We start from the raw sequence: 24,729 nt of genomic DNA on the forward strand, positions 1-24,729 counted from the left end.
GGCTGGACCACTCAAAAGTCTTAAGAATTTGTATTTCTTTTCCAGGATTTGGGAACCCACGTTGGCAGATACGTCAGACTCTTGTTCTTCTGCAGCTGAGCCCATAAAATGGAATCGTCATCAGTGATGCACGTTACTTACTCTCTCTCCAATTTAACGTCTTTTATTCCCCATCATATGGGGGTTGGACGTGCTTGCACATGGATGGGGGAGCACCAGAACTCCTTGAGCAAGTCTTTTTTGTAGCAAGAGTTTTTATGGCTGGATGCCCTTCCTGACGCCAACCCAAACCCTACTGCTGGGCTTAGGACATGGGAAATGTGCCTTTCTCAAGGGCACAACGTCTTGGTGCATGTCCGGACATGTCTGGGCACACCCCGGTGATTGAACCTGGGTCTCATTGGTTCATAGCCGGATGCTCTGCCACTATGCCACACAGACGCCAACCATTACCTAAAACCCTCCTGTAACTCCACAACTTTGATGAAGGAGGTTATAGGAAGATCAGGGCTTCAAGGTTTGCTTCATGTACATGTAGGTCTTGATTGGGAGATATATCCACTCAATTGTAACACTTATATATCAAAGACTTATTGCCTTAGTAATTAGGATGTCAAGTTTTACTCTATACCTCTATTTTGTATTATGTTTGATAGTTGTTTGCATACATTGTACCATGTAGAACTGTCGTGCAATAAAGTTCTTCTATAACCTCCTCGCCGTGATGTTGTTTCAGACTGACCCACATAAATCCTGTATTAATCTCTGAACTCATCAGGATTGGCCACATTGTTGTAATCAGACACCACAGGGATCTGACACGATTTCACGCTGTCTGAGCCTGATAACCTTTGACCTGGCCCCGCAGTCCTCCCGCTGCGATCTCGAAAAGCGCGATACGGCGAGCGACAGGCGTGACACCTCCGTCAATCACGGGTCCGTCGGGAGCGCGCACGCCGCCTAATGGGCGACCTCTGACCTTACCACAGGCCGTGGCACAGTTAATGGGCAGTTGTGATAACCTTTGACCCAGCCCTGTGGCGATCTTGTAGCGATGTGATACGGCAAGTGTTGCGAGCGACACGGCTGTCAATCATTATATATCCGCTGGGGCTTGGGAGGCCTTTTATACATGACCACAGCAAAGTTACAGAAACCTGGGAGAGTTATCTTTTCTGTAATGGTCAACCGTAGGCTGTCATCTTTTCCTTAAACAGTATAGAGTCCATTCCAAGTCACCGCGAGGGTTGTTATTGTCACTATTTAGAACTATTTTCAAGTTAGTGTTATTATTTGTGTAAGAGATTTGATACTTTTGAAATATTTTGAATGTGATTTCAACTTTATGAATATTTCTTACGTTTTCTAAAACTTAAGAAATATTGATGATGTAGAATATGATATTTACAATGGTTTCTAAATAATGGTAACAGCATTCTACCATTATTTACAATTATTTACAATTTCTTACCATTTTCTACCATTATTTGTAACATCTCTATAAATAGGTCAGAGGGCTGGGAAGAAAGTAATTCACACATCCTTGCCAAGTTTAGGGAAGAATGCTTTCCACAAAGGACCGTGCGGTGTCCTGCAGTGAAGTCTAAAGATGTACAAAGGCAGACAGAAGGGCCGGATTAGCACCAACTTTTATGGGGGCAATCGCCATTCTACCATTGTTAACCATTTTTTACCATTTTTTGTAAATATTTCTAAAAGTTAAATAATCACATAGATGTTTGGAAATAATTACAAATAAAGGGGTTTTTGTGCAGTTACTTTCAAAATATTTCTTAATTGTGTAATCAAATTCAAATAAATTCATATTTTTGTATTTGATCTTTTAGAAAAATTTAGAACTATTGTCAGTCAGATATTCTTTTATTAGAATTTTTTCAAAATGATTACAAATATTATTATAAAACCCTCGCGGTGACTCGGAATGGACTCTATATCAATATCAAACTAGTATGCTACGTGTATATAAAAGTACTTAGTCTGTGTTGCGAGCGACACTGCTGTCAATCATTATACAAATGTATATCCTGGGACTTGGAAGGCTTTTATACATGACTATAGCAAAGTTACAGGAATCTATATTTAACTGTGAGAGAATGATCTTTTTCTGTAATGGTCAACTGCAGGCTATCATCTTTTCCATACACAGTATATATTAATCTCAAACTAGTATGTTATATAAGGTACTTAGTCTGTGCTGTAGTAGTTTACTTTGAAACATTAAAAGTGTTACGGGCGACACGGATGTTAATCTCCACTGAGACCAGGGAGGCTTTTACAGCTGACCGCAGGGAAGTTACGGAACTGAAATGTGGCCGAGTTATCTGCTTCTGTGAGGCATGTTTACCTCTTACTTCCGGCCATGGGTCCGGTCAACCACATTCTATCATCCCACCGATATACATAGTACACAAAAGTCATGACTGTATATAATAACTCAAACTGAAAATCCAAGATCTGTCCTTACCCTGAAGGTACTTCTAGGCTCTATCATGTATAACTATAATAGTATAAGTCATCAAGGTGAAATAAAGGCTATGACTTGACTTGTTAGTCCGTTCCAAGGAAAGTCGTCTGTTTGATATCTGTATAGCTGTATTCCTGTCAAACCCTGTTATCTGTAACGTTTCAAACTTTCTAAACGAGTTTGCTTCTGGGTACTGAACTAATTCCAACTGAAGCAGCATCCCTTCTCCCTAAGTCAGAAACATCAAGCTTAGGCAAGCTCGACTGACTCAATGGGTGAAGCAGGGGTTACAAATTAAAGCTGCTTGGGAAATTCCTACCCCCTTATCAATAATAGATTATTATGGTTTTAATCCACTTACACCAGGAAGGACCTTATTAGTCTGTTTTATGGAGAATCATCTTTTGCACAACCTGTGCTCCTGTCGAGCCCTGTCATGTATAAGTGGTGTAACCTTGGGTGCACTGAACCATCATAATCCCACAGATGCCTCTCCAAGGAGTCCCCCCAGACCTCCTGTCTGCCTCGAGGATCCTCAGGAGTCTAAGACCCCGTTCACACTCATTTTTTTCAATCGCGATTGAAGTATAATCGCGATTGTTCGATCCGATCGCGATTGAACGCAAAGAAACTTTTGCGTTCACACTGCTTTTCGCCAAGTGGATTAAAGTACGCCGTGATCCGATCGCGATTGAAGCACGATTGAAGCATGCTATCGGCGATCATCTGGTAAATGTTGTTGTTATCTCCATGAAAAAAGGCTTTTTCATGGATATACTGTTTTGCGTGCGTTTGGTGTTTGTGTGTATGTTTGTGTCACCGGATGCTTAAAGTCACCATAACTGTAGAACCTGTACATGGATTGTAATGATTTTCGGTATGTGGGTGGGTGTTAAGAGGAGGAAGGTCAAGGTCGATTTTGGGCCCCCTAACATGTGTGACTGGAACTGCAATGGCGTATTTGTAAAAATCTTCAATGTAGAAGAACTGAAGAGTGGATCGACAGATCGTCATGTTATTTGGTACACAGGTAGGTTAGACCAAGATGTACACACTTAAGTGCAAACTATGCAAATGAGACCGAATTTGCATAAGTAAGGAGGTAAATCGTTTGCATGTGTGTCACTGGATGCTTTAAGTCAGCATAACTGTAGAACGTGTAGATGGATTGTAATGATATTTGGTATGTGGGTATGCGCTGGGAGGAGAATGGTCAAGGTCGATTTTGGGCCCCCTGGAACTGGTTTAATAGAAAAACAAAGTTTCATGGAGATTTTGGGTCCTAAGACTCTTGTTGTCCTTGTTGTCCTTGTTTTGTGTCTATTTTTCCGCTAGACATTGTCACTTGGTGCGGTAAATGTCCCTCTTTCGGTGACATTTCCCCAGTTTGGCCTGCACCTCCTCTCTCCCCCAGATTGCGATGAGGACCCTGGTCTCCTCATCGCGCCATCTGCCACCAGCTGAAGTTGCTGACGGAGTTTTATTCTTCTTCTTAGGCATTGTTGACGATGAAAAGTTGTTGTTGTTGTTGTTGTTGTTGTTGTAAAAGAGCGATCTGACGTGCGGATTGGGTTTGTTTTCCCGCGCGATGCGAACTATGACCCCACGTACCCGCATGTATGACCTCCCACCCCCGGAACCAGCCGAAATCTCCGCCGATCGCGATGGAATGAATCGTAGTTGTGTTCACACTCAAAATTTGATAGGATTGGATTGGATCCGATCGCGATTAATCCAATCAAACTACCTCCGGAGGTAGTTACAATCCAATCGCGATTGGATCGTTTTGGATCGTTCCAATCGCGATTGGGAGCGTTCACACTGAAAAAATCAATCGCGATCGGATCGATTCAATCGCGATTATACTTCAATCGCGATTGAAAAAAGTGAGTGTGAACGGGGTCTAAGACACCGCCAAGACATCTGGGAAGAACTCTGTCTGCATTAGACTCACCCATCTGTGGGTGTTTGATACGTTTAACACACAGGCACAAACACTAAAAATTGAACAAATGTTCAGTCTGTATCTGAATTTGTGTACACAGCCAGACGAGTATATCCGCCCCTTTGCGTAACACGCCAGTCAAGACCTAGTCTGGAATCCAAAAGAGGAGACTCTGGAGCTATAATAGGTTTGGATTCCAGGCTAGTCAAGACCAACCTGCAAAGAAAACTAGTTTTTTTCCAGCCAAACTTGTGCAAAGCTTCATTACAGCAACATTGTGGTAAACCCAGCATGCCGTCGTTACGTTATGATGATCATTTACCTATTTCCTAGAACAGATTTAAAATAATCACTCTGAAATTTTCTCAAGGGATTCTTGCAAAGACAATTATGACTTTAACAAACCAGATTCATCATCGTCAAAATGATAAGACAAATCCAAAACAAAGATATATGACAAAGTCTCCTGTAAGACATGTTAAGCCAGGGACGCATGTGCATCTAAGACTTCACTAAAGACGCACCTGTCTGTCTGCGTAAGAAGTCTTCTACATAACAACAATGCTGTTCACTTTCGTATTGTGTGAATCATGATTTCCTAAATCATAATCCTGATATTCTCTTTTCTTCTCTAGCATTTGAAGTTAACCTTCAGGTTAGTAATGTCACAGAAACTGTACACTTCCGTGTTGAATAGTTCCTTCTCCTATGGGAGTTTCAAGGATTCAATTGAGACAAAAATCAGTTGAGTGAGAGAAATCAGGAAAAACACTTTGCGTGATGGCAATATATCATATTTCGTGCGTCCTTTTTCTGTTCCTTATAATCTGTCTTGATTCAACTTGCCTTCTCTCATACAAGTTTTTAGGATTCAATTGAGATAAATCAAGAAAAAAACTTTTGGTGGTGGCATCACATCATAATACATTTGTGCCTCATTTTTCTGTACCAGTGGCATATAATTTAATTTCTTGATACAACTATCTTGGGCAGAGTATGATCTCAACCCGTGCAGATTTCCAGCATTGATATTCTGCCCTAAAACACAAAGTGTATTTAATTCCGCAAACTACTGTATAAACAACACAGAATGGTGAGGGTCAGACTCAAAGTGTTCCCTTTTGGAAATAGTCAATCAAATCCCGAGGACCAGACCTGCATGAGGGGTTCGTGTGTGGATGCTTGCCAAAACACAATTATAGGAAGAAGGGGAGCCAGCTCTGTATTCTGCTTACAAGTATTATGAGAATTTCAAATCGTGCAATAATTATATATAGTGTACATGTACATGTATGGGTGTGGTACCAGGTTCCCAAGGAAAAAATAAAATACATGTACATGATGTAGCTTTGTATCAGAGGTTCGTGTGTGGATGCTTGCCAAAACACAATTTAGGAAGAAGATGAAGCCAGTTCTGTATTCTGCTTACAAGACTATATGATGAGAATTTCAAACCATGCAATTTCAGTACATGTATGTGTGTGGTACCTTCCCAAGAAAGAGAGAACCTACATGCAGCTTTGCATGAGGGGTTCGTGTAGGGCTTCTTGCCAAAACACCATTAGGAAGAAAATGAAGCACAGTTCTGCATACGAAAGGATAAGCAGCCAGGAAGACAGCGGTACACACAGTAATGGTCACCCTTCTTACCAGTTTCCAAATCATATGTCAAAGCACCATTAGGAAGACACAGTTCCGCATAACTATCAAAGGAAAGTTCCCAGGAAGGGCAGCTACAGAACACAGTGATTACACGCTGTAATAACACGAATGATGGGCCAACATGCATGGCTCTCTTGCCCTGACCTATTACATGTAACACAGTGCTTATGTTGAAAATGCCTTCTGGGGGCAGCCAGGAATGACAGCAGTTACGAACTATAAATACATGAACGATGCACAGAACATGTCTCTCATGACCGCACCTGTACCCCAACGCTAAACGTACATTGTACATCGTATACATGTTCATGTATGTAACTATGCAGCCGCACAGAAACCTTTTACACCTCCACACATTTAAACCCTGGGGCAGAACCACAATTAGATACTGCAGCAATTAAGCTCCATGTTTAAACATTGTCTTCTCATGTAGTAATCATGAACAATTCCCCAACATGCTCTCCTAACTTATAACTTCAATGCTAACATGTATGTACATGTGTACATGTATGTACAATGCATGTATGCCCACACACACAGAATGCTGATCTCAACCCCCCAGCAATTATCTTCCATGTTAAACCATCTCTGCTCAAGTACCAGTAATGACTATGTACAGTCAAGTACATGTGAAGTTCCCTTCAGGTCAGAGCTCACTGTTGGTCCAACCTGAACCTGATCTACATGTGATGTGTGTTCCTTACAACTAAGAATGTGACTGGAGCATTTAACTACATACATGTAGCCATGTAGGTGACTTCTGAGTGTTTGATGTGCTGCTGAGATGTTCTGTATGACCAATCATGACTTGTGAATATAGTGTTTGATGCACGCCACTTTGAGTGCATTGCCCTCCTTTCCCAGAGACTCGAAATAACTACGAACATAAAATGTCTGATGCAAAGCTGTGTTGTTATGTATTAGGATCATGTAAGTTAGTGACTTCAGTGTTAGATGCAGGCCACTGTGAGTGCATTGCCCCCCTCCTACGAGACACTAACTAATATATAAAGACATGTACATGTACGTGACTAAAGCTGTGTTATCCTGTATTACGTACATGTACGTGACTTAGTGTTAGATGCAGGCCACTGCGAGTTCGTTGCCCCCCTCCCCTGAGACCATACTGGCAAGGTAGGAGGGCGACTATTTTTGGAGGCACCGTGGGAATAAAATCTATAACGGCCCCTTCCGTTCTCGGAACATCAATAAGCCGCTAACAGCAGGCATGACGCGAGGAAATGGTGAGGAAATGGGGCTTCTCCGCAGTACAGCCCAACCCATACCAGTCAGTATTCACCATGGTCAATACTGACCGACAGAGGCCATATATATAGCCCAACCAGTCTGGGCACCACTGGAAGGACTTGGAGAAAATGGACACAGTAGACTGGGAAATATCAATAAGACACTACCAGTAGCGGCTGCTACAGGAAAGTGTCTTTAGCTGGTAAGTCTTTGGCGACCACTCAAGGGACTTAAGGAAAATGGGTACAGTTGACAAGTGGCTGCTTTATACAGAATTCTTAATGCTCTGGTCAATGGGAAAAATAACACTCATATATCCACACTCAGCCGATCAATATGCACTCATCACAACACCTGACATTTGACCCACTTCCATGCACTCACTATGAACCCTGACCCAGAAATTTGACCTACCTCCATGCACTCATCACAATCTGATTTCTCACATTTGGCCCAACTCCATGCACTCACTACGACCCCTGACCCCAGCATTTGACCTACCTGCATGCACTCGTTGCGACCCATGACCCCTGACATCTGCAGGTAACACTTGACCTGTTGGCGGATCTTCTGGAAGCAGTCGACGATGGGAACACTGGGGATGGTGTGGATCCTAGCAACAACAGAACATAGAACAGTCAGGTAACTAGGCAACAACAGAACAAAAAAGTCAGGTAACTAGGTAACAACAGAACATAGAACAGTCAGGTAGCTAGGCAACAATAGAACATAGAACAGTCAGGTACTCGGGCAACAACAGAATACATTACAGTCAGGTAACTAGGCAACAAAAGAATAAAACCTAAGAGCTTAGTACCAAGAGAATACAGAACATTTAGGTTTTCAGACAACAGAGAGGTTTTTTAATAATAGAAGATCCTGTTTGTGTAAACAAGTAACAAGAATTGCATTAACATGGCCCAACCCTTCAGGAAAACAAGCCTGGGCCACTGCACTGCTGTACAGCAGCACTGCCCCCTGGCAGGCCCTTATAGAAGTGCAGATGTCTGCAGTTATCCCAAGAAAAAAATTACCCTTAAATTACATACTTTCTGAGATCATCAGTCTTCTTCCAACATACAGTATAGAACAAACTTAAGATTATTCCAAACAAGAGGATGGAAACAACACATCATCCCATTAATCATCCTTCCTTCTACAAAGCGGGAAAAAAAAACAAGCCGCCGACCTGCTGAGTGAGTCCAGGCAGGTCCCGATGAGGCCGTGCTTGCGGGCGATCTTCCCGTAGTGGATAATGGAATGCGCCGAGGCGTGCACCCCCAGCATCGAGTGGTTCGAGCTTTGCTGTGGGACAAACAATAAAGACTTGTTTACTGACACGTCTGTTTCTATGGTAACACGTTTCTATGGTAACACGTTTCTATGGTAACACGTTTCTATGGTAACACGTTTCTATGGCAACACGTTTCTATGGCAACACGTTTCTATGGCAACACGTTTCTATGGTAACACGTTTCTATGGCAACACGTTTCTATGGCAACACGTTTCTATGGCAACATACCGGGTCGTGCTGGACGTGCCCCTCGTAGGCTGAGACGATGGCGTTGTAGTGGTGGTGGCGCCACATGAAGATGTCGCTCCAGTGGGAGAGGTCGTCGGCGATGAGCGGCAGCCGGTTCCTCCAGGTCTTCACGATGGCCTTCATGTCGTGCAGGGACGAGTTCCGCCCGATGTTGGCCGGCTGCAGACCCGTGTGGATCTGGGACGCCTCCTGGAGCTCGATAACCTGCTGGGCAGCCTGTAACGGGGGATATCAACCCATCATTACCCACCCAGCTAACCCACACACCCAGCTAACCCACGCTGCAGACCCGTGTGGATCTGTGAGGCTTCCTGCAGCTCGATAACCTGCTGGGCAGCCTGTAACAGGGGATATCAACCCGTCATTACCCACCCAGCTAACCCACACACCCAGCTAACCCACGCTGCAGACCCGTGTGGATCTGTGAGGCTTCCTGCAGCTCGATAACCTGCTGGGCAGCCTGTAACAGGGGATATCAACCCGTCATTACCCACCCAGCTAACCCACACACCCAGCTAACCCACGCTGCAGACCTGTGTGGATCTGAGACGCCTCCTGCAGCTCAATAACCTGCTGGGCAGCCTGTAGGGAACAGTAACCCGTCATTACCCACCCAACTAACCAACCCAGCAGACCCACCCACCCAGCAGACCCACCCACCCAGCAGACCCACCCACCCAGCAGACCCACATAATAACCCACCCAGCTAACCCACCCAGCCCCTTACCTGCAGCAGTGGGACGTGGATGTTGGCCACAATCAGGGGAAGTCTCCTCCACTCTTTGATAGACTGGCTGCTTGACATCTCAACTAGACGTTCGATCTGTAAGACACACATTAACGAGATACTTGAGCATCTGCACACAAGTAGTGTAAAAAACGCTTGAACTTAACCATAAGAACCAGATCTTAAAATTATCAAGGAAGTGCAAAACTTGACTTACCAAGTTCAAGTGATGTTCTTCAGGGTGACAGATAGCGATGTAGCCCCGGTACATGTTGACCTTCCAGGCCATCTCCTTGGGGCAGCTCTGCTCGACCTGCACCAGTGCGTCCTTCATGGAGGCCCAGTTGGGAACCCGCCAGGCCGACTCCAGGACCAGGTGGGGGTTGGGGTGGGCCTTGGAGGAGCCGTACTCCATCAGGAGGTCCCACTGGTTCAGCTCTTTAGAACACCTGAAGACAGAGAGAGAAGTCTTAAGGATCCTTAGCTCAAGGCCTACAGGTTTTTAAAAATCATGTAAATCCATTGTAAGGGTTAAGGGTTAAAGTTAAAGGGTTGAGTTAAGGGTTTAAGCCTGACCACATCCAATGGTCCTTGTTTGCACTCAGGAACAATGTTGGGTAAGGGTTAGAGGTTAAGGGTTAGAGTTTAAGGGTTTGATTAAGGGTTACAGGTTAAAGGTAAAAGGTTGATCTTGACCTGATTTAATGATCCTCCCACAGTCTGTACTTAGGAACGATGTTGGGTAAGGGTTAAGGGTTAGAAGTTAAGGGTTAGAGGTTAAAGGCTAAGCCTGACCTGATCCAATGGTCCTCCCACAGCCTGTACTCAGGAACGATGTTGGGGGCTGCCGAGCTGCTGTTGTGGTCCTGTCGAGCCTTCGTCATCGCCTGAAACAGACACATGTCAATCACTCATCTTCTTACACTACCAAAAATGATTTTTCTTGTTTTTTCTAGTTTTCTTGTTTTTACTTAATTCGTGGACAAATTTTCTTGAATGAAGAACTTCCATTAAAATGATAAGAATAAATAAGAAAAGCACAAGGGACCATTCCAAGAATCTTGTCTTGTAAATTCTCACAACAAGAAACATTTTCTTATTTTTCTTAGATAAAGAAATAATTTCTGTAAAGGATTTTCTCTCATAAGAATTTTCTAGAAATTGAAGTTAAAAGTTCTTGTTTTTCTTGTATGGAGAATCTATTTCTTGCCATGTGTAAGAAAATACAAGAATTTTTCTCTCCCCTATCTTCTTTTTCTGGTAGTAAGAAAAAACAAGAATTCAAAATCATGAAAACAAGTAACAACTAGAATTTTATTCTTGAGTGTTCTTTATTTTCGTATCAAGAAACCTTGAGAAAGAAATTCTTGATTTTCTTGGGATGTTTAAGAAAATAGAAGAATTTTCTTCTTGCCTTTCTTGAGGTATCCTGCTTAGAAAAACAAGAATTTTCAAGATATTTAAGCTAGAGGACAAAGTTCGAGTCATAACTAGAATAATATTCTTGAATGTTCTTGATTTTTGTATCAAGAACCTTTGAGAAAAAAATTCTTGTTTTTCTTGGGATGTTTAAGAAAATAGAAGAATTTTCTTCTTGCCTTTCTTGGGGTATCCTGCTTAGAAAAACGAGAATTTTCAAGATATTTAAACTAGAAGACAAAGTTCGAGTCATAACTAGAATAATATTCTTGAATGTTCTTGATTTTCGTATCAAGAAACTTTGAGGAAGGCAATTCTTGTTTTTCTTGATAATAATACTTTAAGAAATACAAGAAATACTTTGAAATTCTTATGTGAACTCGTATAATATAATGGTTGTTTCCTGGCTAAGATGAGGTTATTGCAAGAAATAGAAGCCAAGTTAGATTTTCTTTAAAAATCTTGATTGTTCTAGCAAATATCTGCATAAAATTTTGACCAATGGCAACACTTGCCATGTGATCTTTTCCTAACTCCTGATTGGTGGTTTCAAATGCCACAGGCAGTTGACAGCAAGGCCAAAGCTCTGAGAAGTTCATACCTTCAAGTGCTGTTCACTTCTAGTTTTATTTTGTATTAATTGAAGACTCAAGTCGGTTTCAAAGTCAAAACCCAGGTACAAGAGAACATATACAAGATGGGGATCATGGTCTGAGCCTGCAGCAGATGCCAAATTTTGCACGGAAACACTGGATAGCAGTATGTAAAAGGTAAGTGCCCCCCTCCCCACCCGACTGTATGAAAATCAGCTCAACTTTATTTATCATATGAAAAAAAAAAAGAAGTCAAAGGGCCCCTGGATGGTTTAATCGTCAAAAGCATCAAGCATTAGAGATAATGATAAATATAGCCTCTTTGGGTCCAACTCAAAACATCTTTTTGGCCGAAGAATTAATAGATTTTAATCAAAAAGCGATCCGCACACATTGGAAGATTACATTCCACCTCTGAGGGGTGGACTATTTTAAACGTATTGTTTCTGGAAAACATATATAAGGATAGGTTAAAGAATGATAAAACATATGATGTGTTTTGTGAAGAAATCAATTCAATTGGAACTTTCACATCTAGAAGCTGGAAGTTAGTTAGCTCAACTCAGAAAGTAAAAATTAATGACATAGTCTTCATTTTTCCCCCAGATGTTGGAAGATGCCAATGGGAATGCCAATGTCAACAGAAATGGGCTTGAAGGGTTTGGTTTCCATAGTCGAAGATGATCATCTGTTAACACTGCCAAGTCAGATGAGGCTGCTCTACACCACCTTCCAAGACGATAAAGAATTATATATTATTAAATATATCATATGTAATAAATCATATAGCATGTTAATTACATAGCAGTTTGTAATCTTTATGTCATTTCAGTTTCAGTAGGCTTTGTATCAAAATTAGTTTTGGTATTTGTACAACAATATTGTATATAATGTATATTATTATTATACCTATTATTTTTGAAAAAATACACTGTAAAGCTTTGCCAATGTCATTTTTTTATACCAGACTCCACAATTTACAGAAATATTAAGCCATCAACATGTCATTTTAACTGTAACTCTTGGAGTGAGATTTTTCTTGTAAGAACATCAGTCTTAAGAGTAAGAAAACATTTCTAGGTAGCAAGAATTGTGTTCTTGAAGTAAGAAAAGTATTCTTGTTGCAAGAAGATTAATCTTAGAAGTAAGCAAACATTTCTTGACAGCAAGAATTGTGCTCTTGATATAAGAAAAGTGTTCTTGTTGTAAGAAGATTAATCTTAGAAGTAAGCAAACATGCATTGACAGCAGGAATTGTGCTCTTGATGTAAGAAAAGTATTCTTGGTGTAAGAATATTAATCTTAGAAGTAAGAAAAAAATTCTTGGCAGCAAGAAATGTGCTCTTGATATAAGAAAAGTATTCTTGTTGTAAGAAGATTAATCTTAGAAGTAAGCAAACATTTCTTGGCAGCAAGAATTGTGCTCTTGATGTAAGAAAAATATTCTTGGTGTAAGAATATTAATCTTGGAAGTAAGAATACATTTCTTGGCAGCAAGAATTCTGCTCTTGATATAAGAAAAGCATTCTTGTTGTAAGAAGATCAATTATAGAAGTAAGAAAACATTTCTTGGTAGCAAGAATTCTGCTCTTGATATAAGAAAAGTATTCTTGGAGTAAGAAGATTATTCTTAGAAGTAAGAATACATTTCTTGGTAGCAAGAATTGTGCTCTTGATATAAGAAAAGTATTATTGGTGTAAGAATATTAATCTTAGAAGTAATCAAACATTTCTTGACAGCAAGAATTGTGCTCTTGATATAAGAAAAGTATTATTGGTGTAAGAATATTAATCTTAGAAGTAATCAAACATTTCTTGACAGCAAGAATTGTGCTCTTGATATAAGAAAAAATATTCTTGGTGTAAGAATATTAATCTGAGAAGTAAGCAAACATTTCTTGGTAGCAAGAATTGTGCTCTTGATGTAAGAAGATTAATCTTAGAAGAAAACATTTCTTGGCAATAAACAATCTTTGCTCTTGATGCAAGAAAAGTATGCTTATTGTAAGAAGATCAATCTTAGAAGTAAGAAAGCATTTTCTAGGCAGCAAGAATTATGTTCTTGAGGTGAGAAAAATATTCTTTTTATAAGAAGATCAGCTCTAGAGGTAACAAAGTATTTCTAGGTGATAACAATTTTTGCCCCTGAAGCGAGAAAAGGATTCTTGATGTAAGAAGATAAATCTTGATGTAAGAAAACATTTCTCAGCAATAAGCATGTTTGGTCTTGAAGTGAGGAAAATATTCTTAATGTAAGAACCTAAATCTTGAAAATAAGAAAGCAGTTCTAGGTATTAAGATTGCAGGTCTTAAGTAGAGAAATGCATTCTTGTTATAAGAACAAAAAACTTGAAAAGAAGAAAGGATTTCTTGGCTGTAAGAATTTTGGTCTTGAAGTAAGAAAAGATGTGTTGGTATAAGAACCTAAATTTTAGAAATAAGAAAGTAGTTCTTGCTATCAAGAATTTTGGTCTTAAGAAGAGAAATGCATTCTTTTTGTAAGAACATAAAAGCTAGCAGTAAGAAACCATTTCTAGGCAGTAAAGTTTTGGTCAAGAATATCAGCCTTTAAGTGAGAAATTGATTCTTAGTATAAGAACCTCAGATCCATGTGTCTGAATCAAGAATATACATAGAAAAAAAATCTTACTGCAAGAATTACTTTCCGGCAGTAACCAAGGTCATTTTTATAAGAAAGATTTTCTTACTACAAGAAAAAGCTCAGTAAGTAAAAAATTGCTTAATTCGTGGACAAAACCTTTTTCTTGAATACAGAAAAATTTGCTTGCATGAAGTAATAATTTTCTGTATGTAAGAAAAAACTAGAATACAAGAAATGGCATTTTTGGTAGTGTAAGTACTGGCATTAACTGACAATAAATCCTTATGGGCTTGGCAGCACCAATAAGGTAACCAAACCACTAAATAACATGTTGAAACCAGGTTGGAATCTTGAAATGCCAAGAATACATCAGAGCAAATAAACTGTGCAGCCTTCCTCACCCCTTCGTATGTGGTCTGGGCCTGTTCAAAGAACCCCTGCTGTTCATAGGCAATGGCAGTGGCTGTCTCAGGGAACCTGGGACAACAAAGGCAGGAACATCAGCAACATAAAGAAATGAATAGGGTTCAAGATAAGGTTAGGAAAACACTCTAAAGATGAAATACTGTGGAGCCATGGGGGAAAGTTAAAATTTTCTTTCTAGGGCAAACAGAGCTGTTTTCTAAAAAGGGAGTTATGCAAATGGTACTTGTGAACAGGAGTGGTACTGTGGTCAAGGAGGGTGTTGAGTTCAGAAAAGGGGGCAGGGCCAAGGGGTTGTTGGCATGGCTAGGGGGGTGTTGAGTACAAAAGAGGGGGGCACTGTGCCATGGGGGTGTTGTTGACATAGCTGGGGGTGTTGAGTCTTGGGGGTGTCTTAACCAAGGTGATGTTAGCATGGATAGGGGGTTGTAGAGTCCAGGGGAAGGGAGTACTGTGCCAGGGGGGGGTGTTGGCATGAATAGGGGATGTTGGGTCCAAGAGAGGGGGTTACTGTGCCATGGGGGTGTTGTTGACATGGCTAGGGATGTTGAGTCTTGGGGGTGCCATGACCAAGGGGGTGTTGGCATGGCTAGGGGGTGTAGAGACCGGGGGGGGGGGGGATGAGGGGGGGTTTACTTACTTGCACCTCTTCTGCCAGAGCCCTGCCCACATGTCCTCCTCTCTCAGCAGGGAGTACAGTTCTGACAGCATGTCCAGCGTCTCCTGTACATCAAAAATAAGTTAGCTGTCAATCAAAAACAGTTAGCTGTCAATCAAAACTTTGTCAATCAACGGGACAGGTCAGACTCTGATGTTTCCTGTCAATCAAACCCAGTTAGCTGCCAATCAATCTTTAAGGAACATGTCAGAGTTTCCTGACATTCAAAAGGCAGTGGTAGAAATACTTTTTTTCAGTGTTCTGCAATATTGCAGAATGTCAAAAAAATTTTCTGCAATTTGAAAATATTTTCTGCAAATACACATGCCTCCATACTACAACTTTCTCAACTTAATAATGCCTACTTACTTACATTATATCTAGAGCTTTGCAACATTGCTGTAATTCTTTATTCTCTCACTCTATCTTTGATTATCACTAGCAAAGTTTTTAAGAGGAATAACATGCATGTGTGTGAAAAATATTCAAATTAATAGCGAAAATTGCAACAGCAAAAGTATATTTATTCAATATCAATCAAATCAAATATTCGTTTGATCATTTCAGTATGTGTATCAAAATTAAAAACAAATTCAACAGCCTGCCTGATTAGGAGGACAGGGGAATTATATCCTTGCTAAAAATATGTGTTCTGATGCTGCGTATTATGATTAATAAATAAGATCGCACGACCTGTGACACTACTCTCCAAGCAGAGGTTGAATGGGCAGATCGTCACCGTTTTATCATATGCCGTCATTTTTTGTCGCTAGCCCATTCTAACGTTAGAATGGGCTAGCGACAAAAAATGACGGCATATGATAAAACGGTGACGATCTGCCCATTCAACCTCTGCTTGGAGAGTACTGTGACACAGCCACGGCCCACAGAAAACATGACAAAAACCGAGAAAAAAATGTAAAATTCAAAATAAAATGCCTTTGCGCAAACCTTGGCCTCTGTGTAGCTTTTTGTATAAATCTGAAACATTGATATCGGTTTCAAACATCGGACTCCGACTTCGGACATTCGGGGAGACTCCAGAGACGGCTCGGCGATGCTAGTTTTTCACGTGGGTGCCCCCCTCCCCACTGTGTCGGCACAGGAGAAAATGTTTCGCCTTTTCCACACAAGGCGGTGCTCAATATCGATCTATCCGAGTAGTTCTCAACTTCATCGCTGCCATCTGCACTTCAAGGACCACGGGGTAATGTAGTGGCCACCGTTTCGTTCCTTCTGTCATCGCGCCCATGCCCCGAGTTTCGGCTCTGAAGAAATCGCATGCTTGCGACATACTCACTCTAGAAACATCCGGGAATTGTTTTCCCGACTTTTGCCGACCCCGAGATCGTGACCGCGGAGATTTACGAGGGTTGACGGAAATGCACGAATTTGACATTTTCTCACATGATTCGTCCCCGAAGTTATCACGGAAAGTGTCGAAACCCCCCCGAAAAAAACTGACCTCAAGTAGCACCAGGCAGTCGGAACGCACCGAAACGCCGCCATCTTGCGCGGCGCTGTGGGCTTCAGTTTATTTACAGCGCCGCTAGTTTGCTTAGTACTAGTAAGTCTATATAATCTCCTGAATTGAGAGCCATTGATTCCCGAGTCTGATTTTTTTTCTTCTGCAAAATTGCAGATTATTTAATTTTTCTTCTGCAATCTTGAAAATCTTTATGCAATTTGCAGATTGCAGACGGGTATTTCGAACGCTGAAAGGACATATCAGCAAATATACAGGGAAGGCTAAAACCTTCCTGAAGGTAAAAAATGTAGAAATTCTTTTCCCATTTCACAGAATGGATCACGTTTCAGGAGATGATCATGGAAGTATCATATCTGGACCTACTAATGTACAAACAATTATCTAAGGAATATATTAAGATATAAGAGTTGATTGTAAGACATCCACACCTGTTGAGGCGGCGTGATGCCCTCCTGTTCGTAGTACTCGTTGGTCTGCTTGTTCTTGCTCTGCGTGCTGAAGCCGCTCTCGAAGGCGCTCTGCTCCAACATCAGGGTCGAGCGGTGCCAAAGGTTGTGGGTCTTACCCAGGTACTACAGGAACGAACAACAAATGAACAAACAAGTAAACAAACAAACAAACATCATCGTGTTCTGCTCCAACTTCAGGGTCGAGCAATGCCAGTTCCAGGTCTTGGGTCTTTAACGCAGTCATGTAAAAATAGCAGACTACAGACATACCAGAAAATAGCGGTAAAATATAGTCACATCATAAAATAGCACACAAAAAAACACCAATAAGAGTAGTAAAAAACACACCAAAGAGATGGGACATTACACACGACAAGCAGTGTTTTTATTCCCTCTTTTTAAGTGCTAAACTGAGTCTAGAACTCCTGTCTACCTTACAGGTGCTGTAACAAACATACAAACAAAGGAACAAGTCAGACCGAATCTACACAACAGATAAACAAGTAAACAATTTAACACATGTCAGTGTGGACCAGCTCCATTTCTTGAGTTTTACTCACATGTAAAATTGAGAACAACAGACGTACATTCACATCAGAAAACGGTGAGAAAATATACCAATACAAGTGATTTTAAGAAACGAATCAAAGAGATACTTTTGACAAATATTTAAACCTTAAGCTTACACACAACATAAAGAGTTTGCTCTGGGGAGCTTTCGAGACGAACTCTCTGTCTCTTCATCAACCCGGTATTACAAGATGAAGGAATCAAAGAATCTTTCCCGGCGGGGAAGAACAGTTTGCCGGCGGGAAGAAGCACTCTTCCTTGCGGGGAGAACCTTCTTTCCTTGCGGGGCTGTAGTTTCACACCTCGGGATGACCAAAAAAGAAAGCGGGGTGCTTCAATTTCCCGCAGTTTTCTTGCATTTATCATCAATGATATCATAAGTTGTGAACATTGCAGAATAATGATTTTCATATCACTATACTCAGTAGACTAAGAGCTACGCACTGATGTCTCACTTGAAGGTAGAACATCAACTTTGCTTAAATTTCCAAAAGGCTAGTGTCTGTCTAAATCTCAAGTGACTGGTGTTAGATGTTTTGATTCCTTCATTTTGAAATCTAAACTAAGTGTAGAACTCCTGCCTACCTTGAGCACACAGGGTCTGATGGGGATGGGTGGTACGCAGCGGGAGATCCCCTCCACAAACGTGTGGATGGCGCTGGGCTGGCATTCCTTCTGGAACACGTGGGAACCGCTGCACAGGAACGGGCCCAGCTCGCCCGACAGGTGCTGGAACAAACAAACAAACAAACAGGTCAGACCGAATCTATGCTGCGCTCTTACTATTTCTGGAACATTATGGACAGATAAGGGCCTAGTTCTACTAAGAACGAAAGACATAAATGTAGAGTCAGACTAATTTTTTTCTCAATCACTCCTGTAAGTTGACTCATTGCTAAAAAATGCATTGGCAACTAAGGCAAGTACCTAATGACACTGAGGTACCAATATGGTTAAAATGAAGATCAGAACTGTAGAGGCTTTGAGAGGACCCAAAAGTAATCCTTGTGGAACCCCCACATTTTAACAGTACATTGTATATTGTATTACACTCTGGCTTTATTTGATAACTGTGGCAGACTTGCCAGTTGCTGAGAAAGACAAGAGAGGACCCAGAAGTGATCCTTGTGGATCCCCCACATTTTAACAGTTACACTCTGGCTGTATTTGATAACTGTAGCAGAGACTTACCTTTGACATGATTATCCTTATAAATCATGAACAATAAAGGACTTAAAAGTGATCCTTGCAGACCTCACATCCAACAGGATTTCTAGACAGTCTGGCTATTTCTATTGTCATGTACAAATGTAGCAGGACAGTCTATTTGATAACTGTAGCAGAGACTTACCAGTTGCTGAGATGGACAAAAGAGGACCCAAAAGTAATCCTTGTGGAACCCCCACATTTTAACAGTACATTGTATTAAACTCTGGCTTTATTTCATAACTGTAGTAAAGACTTTTTACCAGTTTTATAAATCATGAATAAAGGACCTAATAGTGATCCTTGTGGAACCCCATATTCAACAGAATTTCTGGACATTTAGCTTTATCTATTACACAAAGCAGGGACTTGCCTGTTGCTGTCTCTCGCTGAGCACCTTCCAGAGCCTGGGGAACAGCTCGACCCAGGTGCTGTGGGACAGCTGCGTGCTGTAGTGGCACAGCTGCGACACTGCTGTCAGGAACGAGATCGTCTGGGGAACAGCAACAACATGGGTCAGTCTTACATTGCTACATTTGTAACAAAAACATGACACCTTCACAGGTGGGGGAACAGCAACAACATGGGTCAGTCTTACATTGCTACATTTGTAACAAAACATGACACCTTCACAGGCGGGGGAACAGCAACAACTTGTGGCAGTTTCACATTGCTACATTTGTAAGAAAACAACTTTCACAGGTGGGTGACTGCAATAATTTTTGGCAGTTTTACATTCAGCTTGTTACAGTAGACAGTCACTTGTTATATGTATAAATAAACAACATACATCAAGCAAACACAGCATCAAATGCGTCAATTTGTGACAAAGTTGTATCAATCTTTCCTTCAAATGTGACAATGGTTACAAAAATGACTTTGTTATTCATAAATGTACACATTACAGTATTTTTCACACCAAAAATGTTTCTTTGACTGTTTAGGTGCAACATTAGTCCTTTGTGTCAAAATATGTAACAAGTAGCAGACTTTTCCTCACCTTGACCTCCTTGAGCGACTCGAGGAACTTGCCGTGGCGGTTGGTGAGCACGCTCAGCTGGTGTCGCAGGTCGCCCTTGCTGACCTCCTCGCGACCTGACGAGTCCTTTGACTTCCCCTCGTCAGAGGTCAGCTCAATGTCAATCTCCATGTCCTGTCATCAACAACATACCATATAAGGATGCAGGTCATAGGTCAAACCATAGACCATATACATGTATGGGCAAATGTCACAGGTGGAGACTTTAACTCCATTCCATACAAGGAAGGTCACAGGTCATGCATGTTAGAATGATACCATATTTGGGTAAAGGTCTAGCTCCATACCATATATGGAAGAAGGTCACGACATGTCTCCTAGAATCATAGTATTACCATATTTAGGTGAAGGTCCAAGGATGCTCTACTTAGCATAATATGTATATGACAATATGTACATGTACATGTAAACTCTGCACCCAATGCAAATGGACAGGTGTTCTACCACCATGATGTTCCCTTCCATCTGGTTGAAGCTTTGTCAAAATCTTTCATAGCTCCCTCACCAACCCACTAAGCGGCTGATTAAAATACAATCATATATGATACAGGGCATCTGTGTGGCTTACAAACCTTGTTTTGTGGTAAACTTTGGTAAATAAAAAAAATTAGAAAAAAAACATCCCTAACCTCCTCCTGTTTCTCCCCCTCCACGTCCATGGGCTCTTCCTTGACCCTCATTGCCATGGCAAAGGCCATCTTGTCGCGGCTGTCGGCCAGGTTGATCACATGGGTGATGGAGGGCAGCATGGACAGCTGCGAGTGGCTCGAGACTGGGGTGGACCGGTCTGACACTGCTAGCATCAGCTGTAACAAGGAGCGTAACCAGTCAGTAACAATGACCAATAATGTATAAGGAAAAACATTGAATATGTTCACTAGTGGATATCTAAGTTATAAAATCAAGTGATACAATTACAAAGGACCAGTTATCGTCATTTGAAACTATAATTAACCACTCAACAACACCAGCTACATGGACAGGAAAGCAAACATGCTGCTTTCCAAAGGGGTTGAGGAACGGAAGACAAGACAAGATCCCAGCAACTAAACCAAACAAGCATTAATGGTCAAATTTTGATGTTCAACCAATTGGGCTTAAGTTCCTGCAATTTCCAAAACAATAATTTTTGACTGATCTACTCCAGTATTTGTCAAGGAACTCCAGGCTTAGTCCAATTTCTGTGTTGGGAATCCACTGTCTCTGTGACATCACGTTATGCAGAGAGGAAACGTGACTCCGTGATGTGTTTGAAGTTGTAATTTAACTTTGATACAGAATAACTTCTACGAACACAGATGAACTTTCGATTTAAAAACGCCATATCCTGACCTCAGTGCACTGTTTGACCCAGAAGTGCGTCCCCATGGACTCCCAGTTCTGCGAGCAGGTGATGTACAGCAGCCTGTCGTACAGGCGACGCCGGATGCTCTGGTCAAACACCTCCACGAACTTGGACCTGATGTGTGACTGCACGCACCGCAGCCCCGCCAGGAAGGCTGGCTCCAGCTTAACCGTCAGCTCGCTGCCTCGCAACGACTCGTCCCTGTAAACAAACAAACAAATAAAGTCAGGAGTAAACAAACTTGGACCTGATGTGTGACTGCACGCACCGCAGCCCCGCCAGGAAGGCTGGCTCCAGCTTAACCGTCAGCTCGCTGCCTCGCAACGACTCATCCCTGTAAACAAACAAACAAACAAATAAAATCAGGAGTACACAAACTTGGACCTGATGTGTGACTGCACACAGCGAAGCCCCGCCAGGAAGGCTGGCTCCAGCTTAACCGTCAGCTCGCTGCCTCGCAACGACTCATCCCTGTAAACAAACAAACAAATAAAGTCAGGAGTACACAAACTTGGACCTGATGTGTGACTGCACACAGCGAAGCCCCGCCAGGAAGGCTGGCTCCAGCTTAACAGTCAGCTGGCTGCCTCGCAACGACTCATCCCTGTAAACAAATAAAGTCAGGAGTAAACAAACTTGGACCTGATGTGTGACTGCACGCACCGCAGTCCCGCCAGGAAGGCTGGCTCCAGCTTAACCGTCAGCTCACTGCCTCGCAACGACTCATCCCTGTAAACAAACAAACAAATAAAGTCAGGAGTACACAAACTTGGACCTGATGTGTGACTGCACACAGCGAAGCCCCGCCAGGAAGGCTGGCTCCAGCTTAACCGTCAGCTCGCTGCCTCGCAACGACTTATCTCTGTAAACAAACAAACATACAAACAAACGATGGAATTCAAAGATGGGTTAGGATGATTGAGTCCTAAGCAATAAGGTAAGTCCTTACAGAGGTTGAGGTAAAGATTGTACCCATATGTTTGGTTCAAGTTGCGTGAACCATACGTTCTTTCGATTTTCTTTTTAGATGGCAAATGGTGAAAGAGAAGTCACAGAAATAGAACAAAACATGATTTTGCTTTTATGTTGAACATTGCGGTATCTTTCAGAGCTTTCTATGGTGTCCCAGAAAGTTTAGATTAACACATAAAGCCTCGGCTTAATCAGTTGAAGGAATGGGTAGCGAATGTCTTTTTATCTTCATGCATGTACGTCTCTCGATGAACAGACGAAGACAACCTGAATGCTGCCAGCACCCTCACCTGTAGATGTAGTTGACCAGCTCCAGGAACTGTGCGTTCAGCTCGTTATCGTCAGGGAAACGCTTCTCCGTGAAGTGCATCATCTTGGTGAGGAGGTGGGCCTTCTCCTTCAGGGTGGGGGTGGCGTTCACGGCCATGGGGCCCTGGGGGGTGGGGAACAGTTATCATTATTTCTGCATCATCTTGGTGAGGAGGTGGGCCTTCTCCTTCAGGGTGGGGGTGGCGTTCACGGCCATGGGGCCCTGGGGGGTGGGGAACAGTTATCATTATTTCTGCATCATCTTGGTGAGGAGGTGGGCCTTCTCCTTCAGGGTGGGGGTGGCGTTCACGGCCATGGGGCCCTGGGGGGTGGGGAACAGTTATCATTATTTCTGCATCATCTTGGTGAGGAGGTGGGCCTTCTCCTTCAGGGTGGGGGTAGCGTTCACGGCCATGGGATCCTGGGGGTTAACATTGGGGTTTCAACCTTGTTTCTGCAAAGTTAGTGGAGTATCCAGCCCTGGTCACATCTTCAGGACCTTCCCACAAGGGTTGGCGCTGGGTTGAGAGCAGCCTGGGATCCTTATTATTTTAGCTCAAGTTCGCTTCTCTGATCAAATCCGAACAGAATATGACTTTCCGGACATTAATTTTTCAAAATCTATAGTCGGCTGGTGCAAACGACTAGTAGGCAAACTCTCCCACCAAAACCCAACTTGGTCAGGCTAGCTCCTAACCATGGTCTGAGGGATGAGGGCATGGCCGGCTATGTGTGACAGGAGCTTCAGTTTCAGGCATGCAAGTCCTTCAACTTCTGCCTGTTGATATGTCAACCATAATCAATCATGGTAAGTCAGCAGTGGAATAAGAGGAAGCTGGTAGAGCTTTACTCAATGAGAAATACTGCCTGATATAGCTAGAGTGTACTTGTAATTTGAAAATTACTGGTCTGAAAAGTTCTGTGATCAAGGTAAATTTAACTTATTGTGCTATGACAAATTATGCCTGATATAGCTCTGATGTACTTGTAAGTTGACCATCTCTGATCTGAAATGTTCGGTGATCAAAATAATTTTTTCAAGTTCACATTTGCCCTAATCTAATGGAATATGAGGAAGCTGGTAGAGCTTTTATTCTATGAGAAATACTGCCTGATATAGCTCTGGTGTAAAGTTGACCATCACTGGTTAGAAGTTTCAAGTTCACGTTTGCCCTTACCTAATGGAATATGAGGAAGCTGGTAGAGCTTTTATTCTATGAGAAATGCTCTGGTGTAAAGTTGACCATCACCGGTTAGAAGTTTCAAGTTCAAGTTTTCCTTACCCGTACCTTGATTTTTATCCACTCCTCCATGATGCGAGTGATGGCCTTCAGGATCTTGGCGTCGGGCGAACGTTCGATCAGCTGGGTCAGGATCACCTGGGGGTGAGGAGGGGGGGGACAAAATGTCACTTTCTCTTCATTTTTATACAACAAATGAAGAAGAAAATAATATAAGTTGCATAACACAATGCTAAACTTTCTTCCAACACTAAGGTATTAACGGATCGAATTTTCAACGACCGCTGTCGCCTTCTTCAGGATCAATAATGACCAATCACTGCCGAATATGTGACTTTATTGACACGTATCATTGTGGATACGTGACGTCAGCAATTGGTCAAACGTGCCAGGAAGTTTATAACGCCCACTGTCTCTATTGAGTGATGGCTGGAGTGCCCTGATGTATATGGCCTCCTTTATACCTTGATTGGTCATTATTGATCCTGAAGAAGGCGACAGTGGTGGTCAAAAATTTGATCCGTTAATACTTTAGTGTTGGAAGAAAGTTTAGCATTGTGTTATAATTACTACCAACACAGATGAGCTTTCATCATAATATAAGTTGCACTCTGGTCAGAACGTCACACACAAGGAAATATTCAGAAAGGCAAGGTAGGAATTTACTGTTATCAAAACTTGAAGGGGATTAGAAGGACTCACCTGGATGAAGTTTTTCCTCATCTCTGCGCTCATGACGGCCACTCGGGTCTTAATCAGGTCCAGACTCAGGATGATCAGGTCACTCGACACTGGCAGGGACA

General features: G+C 42.0%; 2 protein-coding genes and 1 long non-coding RNA gene across 4 annotated transcripts in view; 1 reads left to right on the top strand and 2 right to left on the bottom strand.

Moving 5' to 3' along the window:
• Positions 1-18,563, bottom strand: part of LOC136447185 (transformation/transcription domain-associated protein-like) — a 261,663-nt gene extending 243,100 nt beyond the window's left edge. For both annotated transcript variants that reach the window (XM_066445885.1, XM_066445884.1), the window contains exons 1-10: positions 18,400-18,563; positions 17,224-17,367; positions 15,289-15,371; positions 14,627-14,702; positions 10,407-10,498; positions 9,829-10,060; positions 9,612-9,707; positions 8,864-9,100; positions 8,530-8,645; positions 7,842-7,953 (exon numbers count right to left, since the gene is read on the bottom strand). In XM_066445885.1, the coding sequence (XP_066301982.1) occupies positions 7,842-7,953; positions 8,530-8,645; positions 8,864-9,100; positions 9,612-9,707; positions 9,829-10,060; positions 10,407-10,498; positions 14,627-14,702; positions 15,289-15,371; positions 17,224-17,325 (1,146 nt within the window). In that variant the 5' untranslated portion in view covers positions 17,326-17,367; positions 18,400-18,563. The remainder of the gene's footprint in view (positions 1-7,841; positions 7,954-8,529; positions 8,646-8,863; positions 9,101-9,611; positions 9,708-9,828; positions 10,061-10,406; positions 10,499-14,626; positions 14,703-15,288; positions 15,372-17,223; positions 17,368-18,399) is intronic.
• On the top strand, positions 10,909-12,640 carry LOC136447189 (uncharacterized). The gene is made up of 2 exons (XR_010757694.1): positions 10,909-11,800; positions 12,230-12,640. It is a non-coding gene; the product is annotated as an uncharacterized lncRNA (long non-coding RNA).
• A 776-nt stretch (positions 18,564-19,339) lies between the features above and the next one.
• Positions 19,340-24,729, bottom strand: part of LOC136447026 (transformation/transcription domain-associated protein-like) — a 51,859-nt gene continuing 46,469 nt past the window's right edge. Inside the window, exons 71-77 of the mRNA XM_066445695.1 lie at positions 24,629-24,717; positions 23,975-24,064; positions 22,667-22,809; positions 21,392-21,605; positions 20,689-20,865; positions 20,021-20,173; positions 19,340-19,513 (exon numbers count right to left, since the gene is read on the bottom strand). Coding sequence (XP_066301792.1) covers positions 19,373-19,513; positions 20,021-20,173; positions 20,689-20,865; positions 21,392-21,605; positions 22,667-22,809; positions 23,975-24,064; positions 24,629-24,717 — 1,007 coding nt within the window. The 3' untranslated portion in view covers positions 19,340-19,372. The remainder of the gene's footprint in view (positions 19,514-20,020; positions 20,174-20,688; positions 20,866-21,391; positions 21,606-22,666; positions 22,810-23,974; positions 24,065-24,628; positions 24,718-24,729) is intronic.

Source organism: Branchiostoma lanceolatum, chromosome 13 (genome assembly GCF_035083965.1).
Source record: "Branchiostoma lanceolatum isolate klBraLanc5 chromosome 13, klBraLanc5.hap2, whole genome shotgun sequence".
NCBI lineage: Eukaryota > Metazoa > Chordata > Leptocardii > Amphioxiformes > Branchiostomatidae > Branchiostoma > Branchiostoma lanceolatum.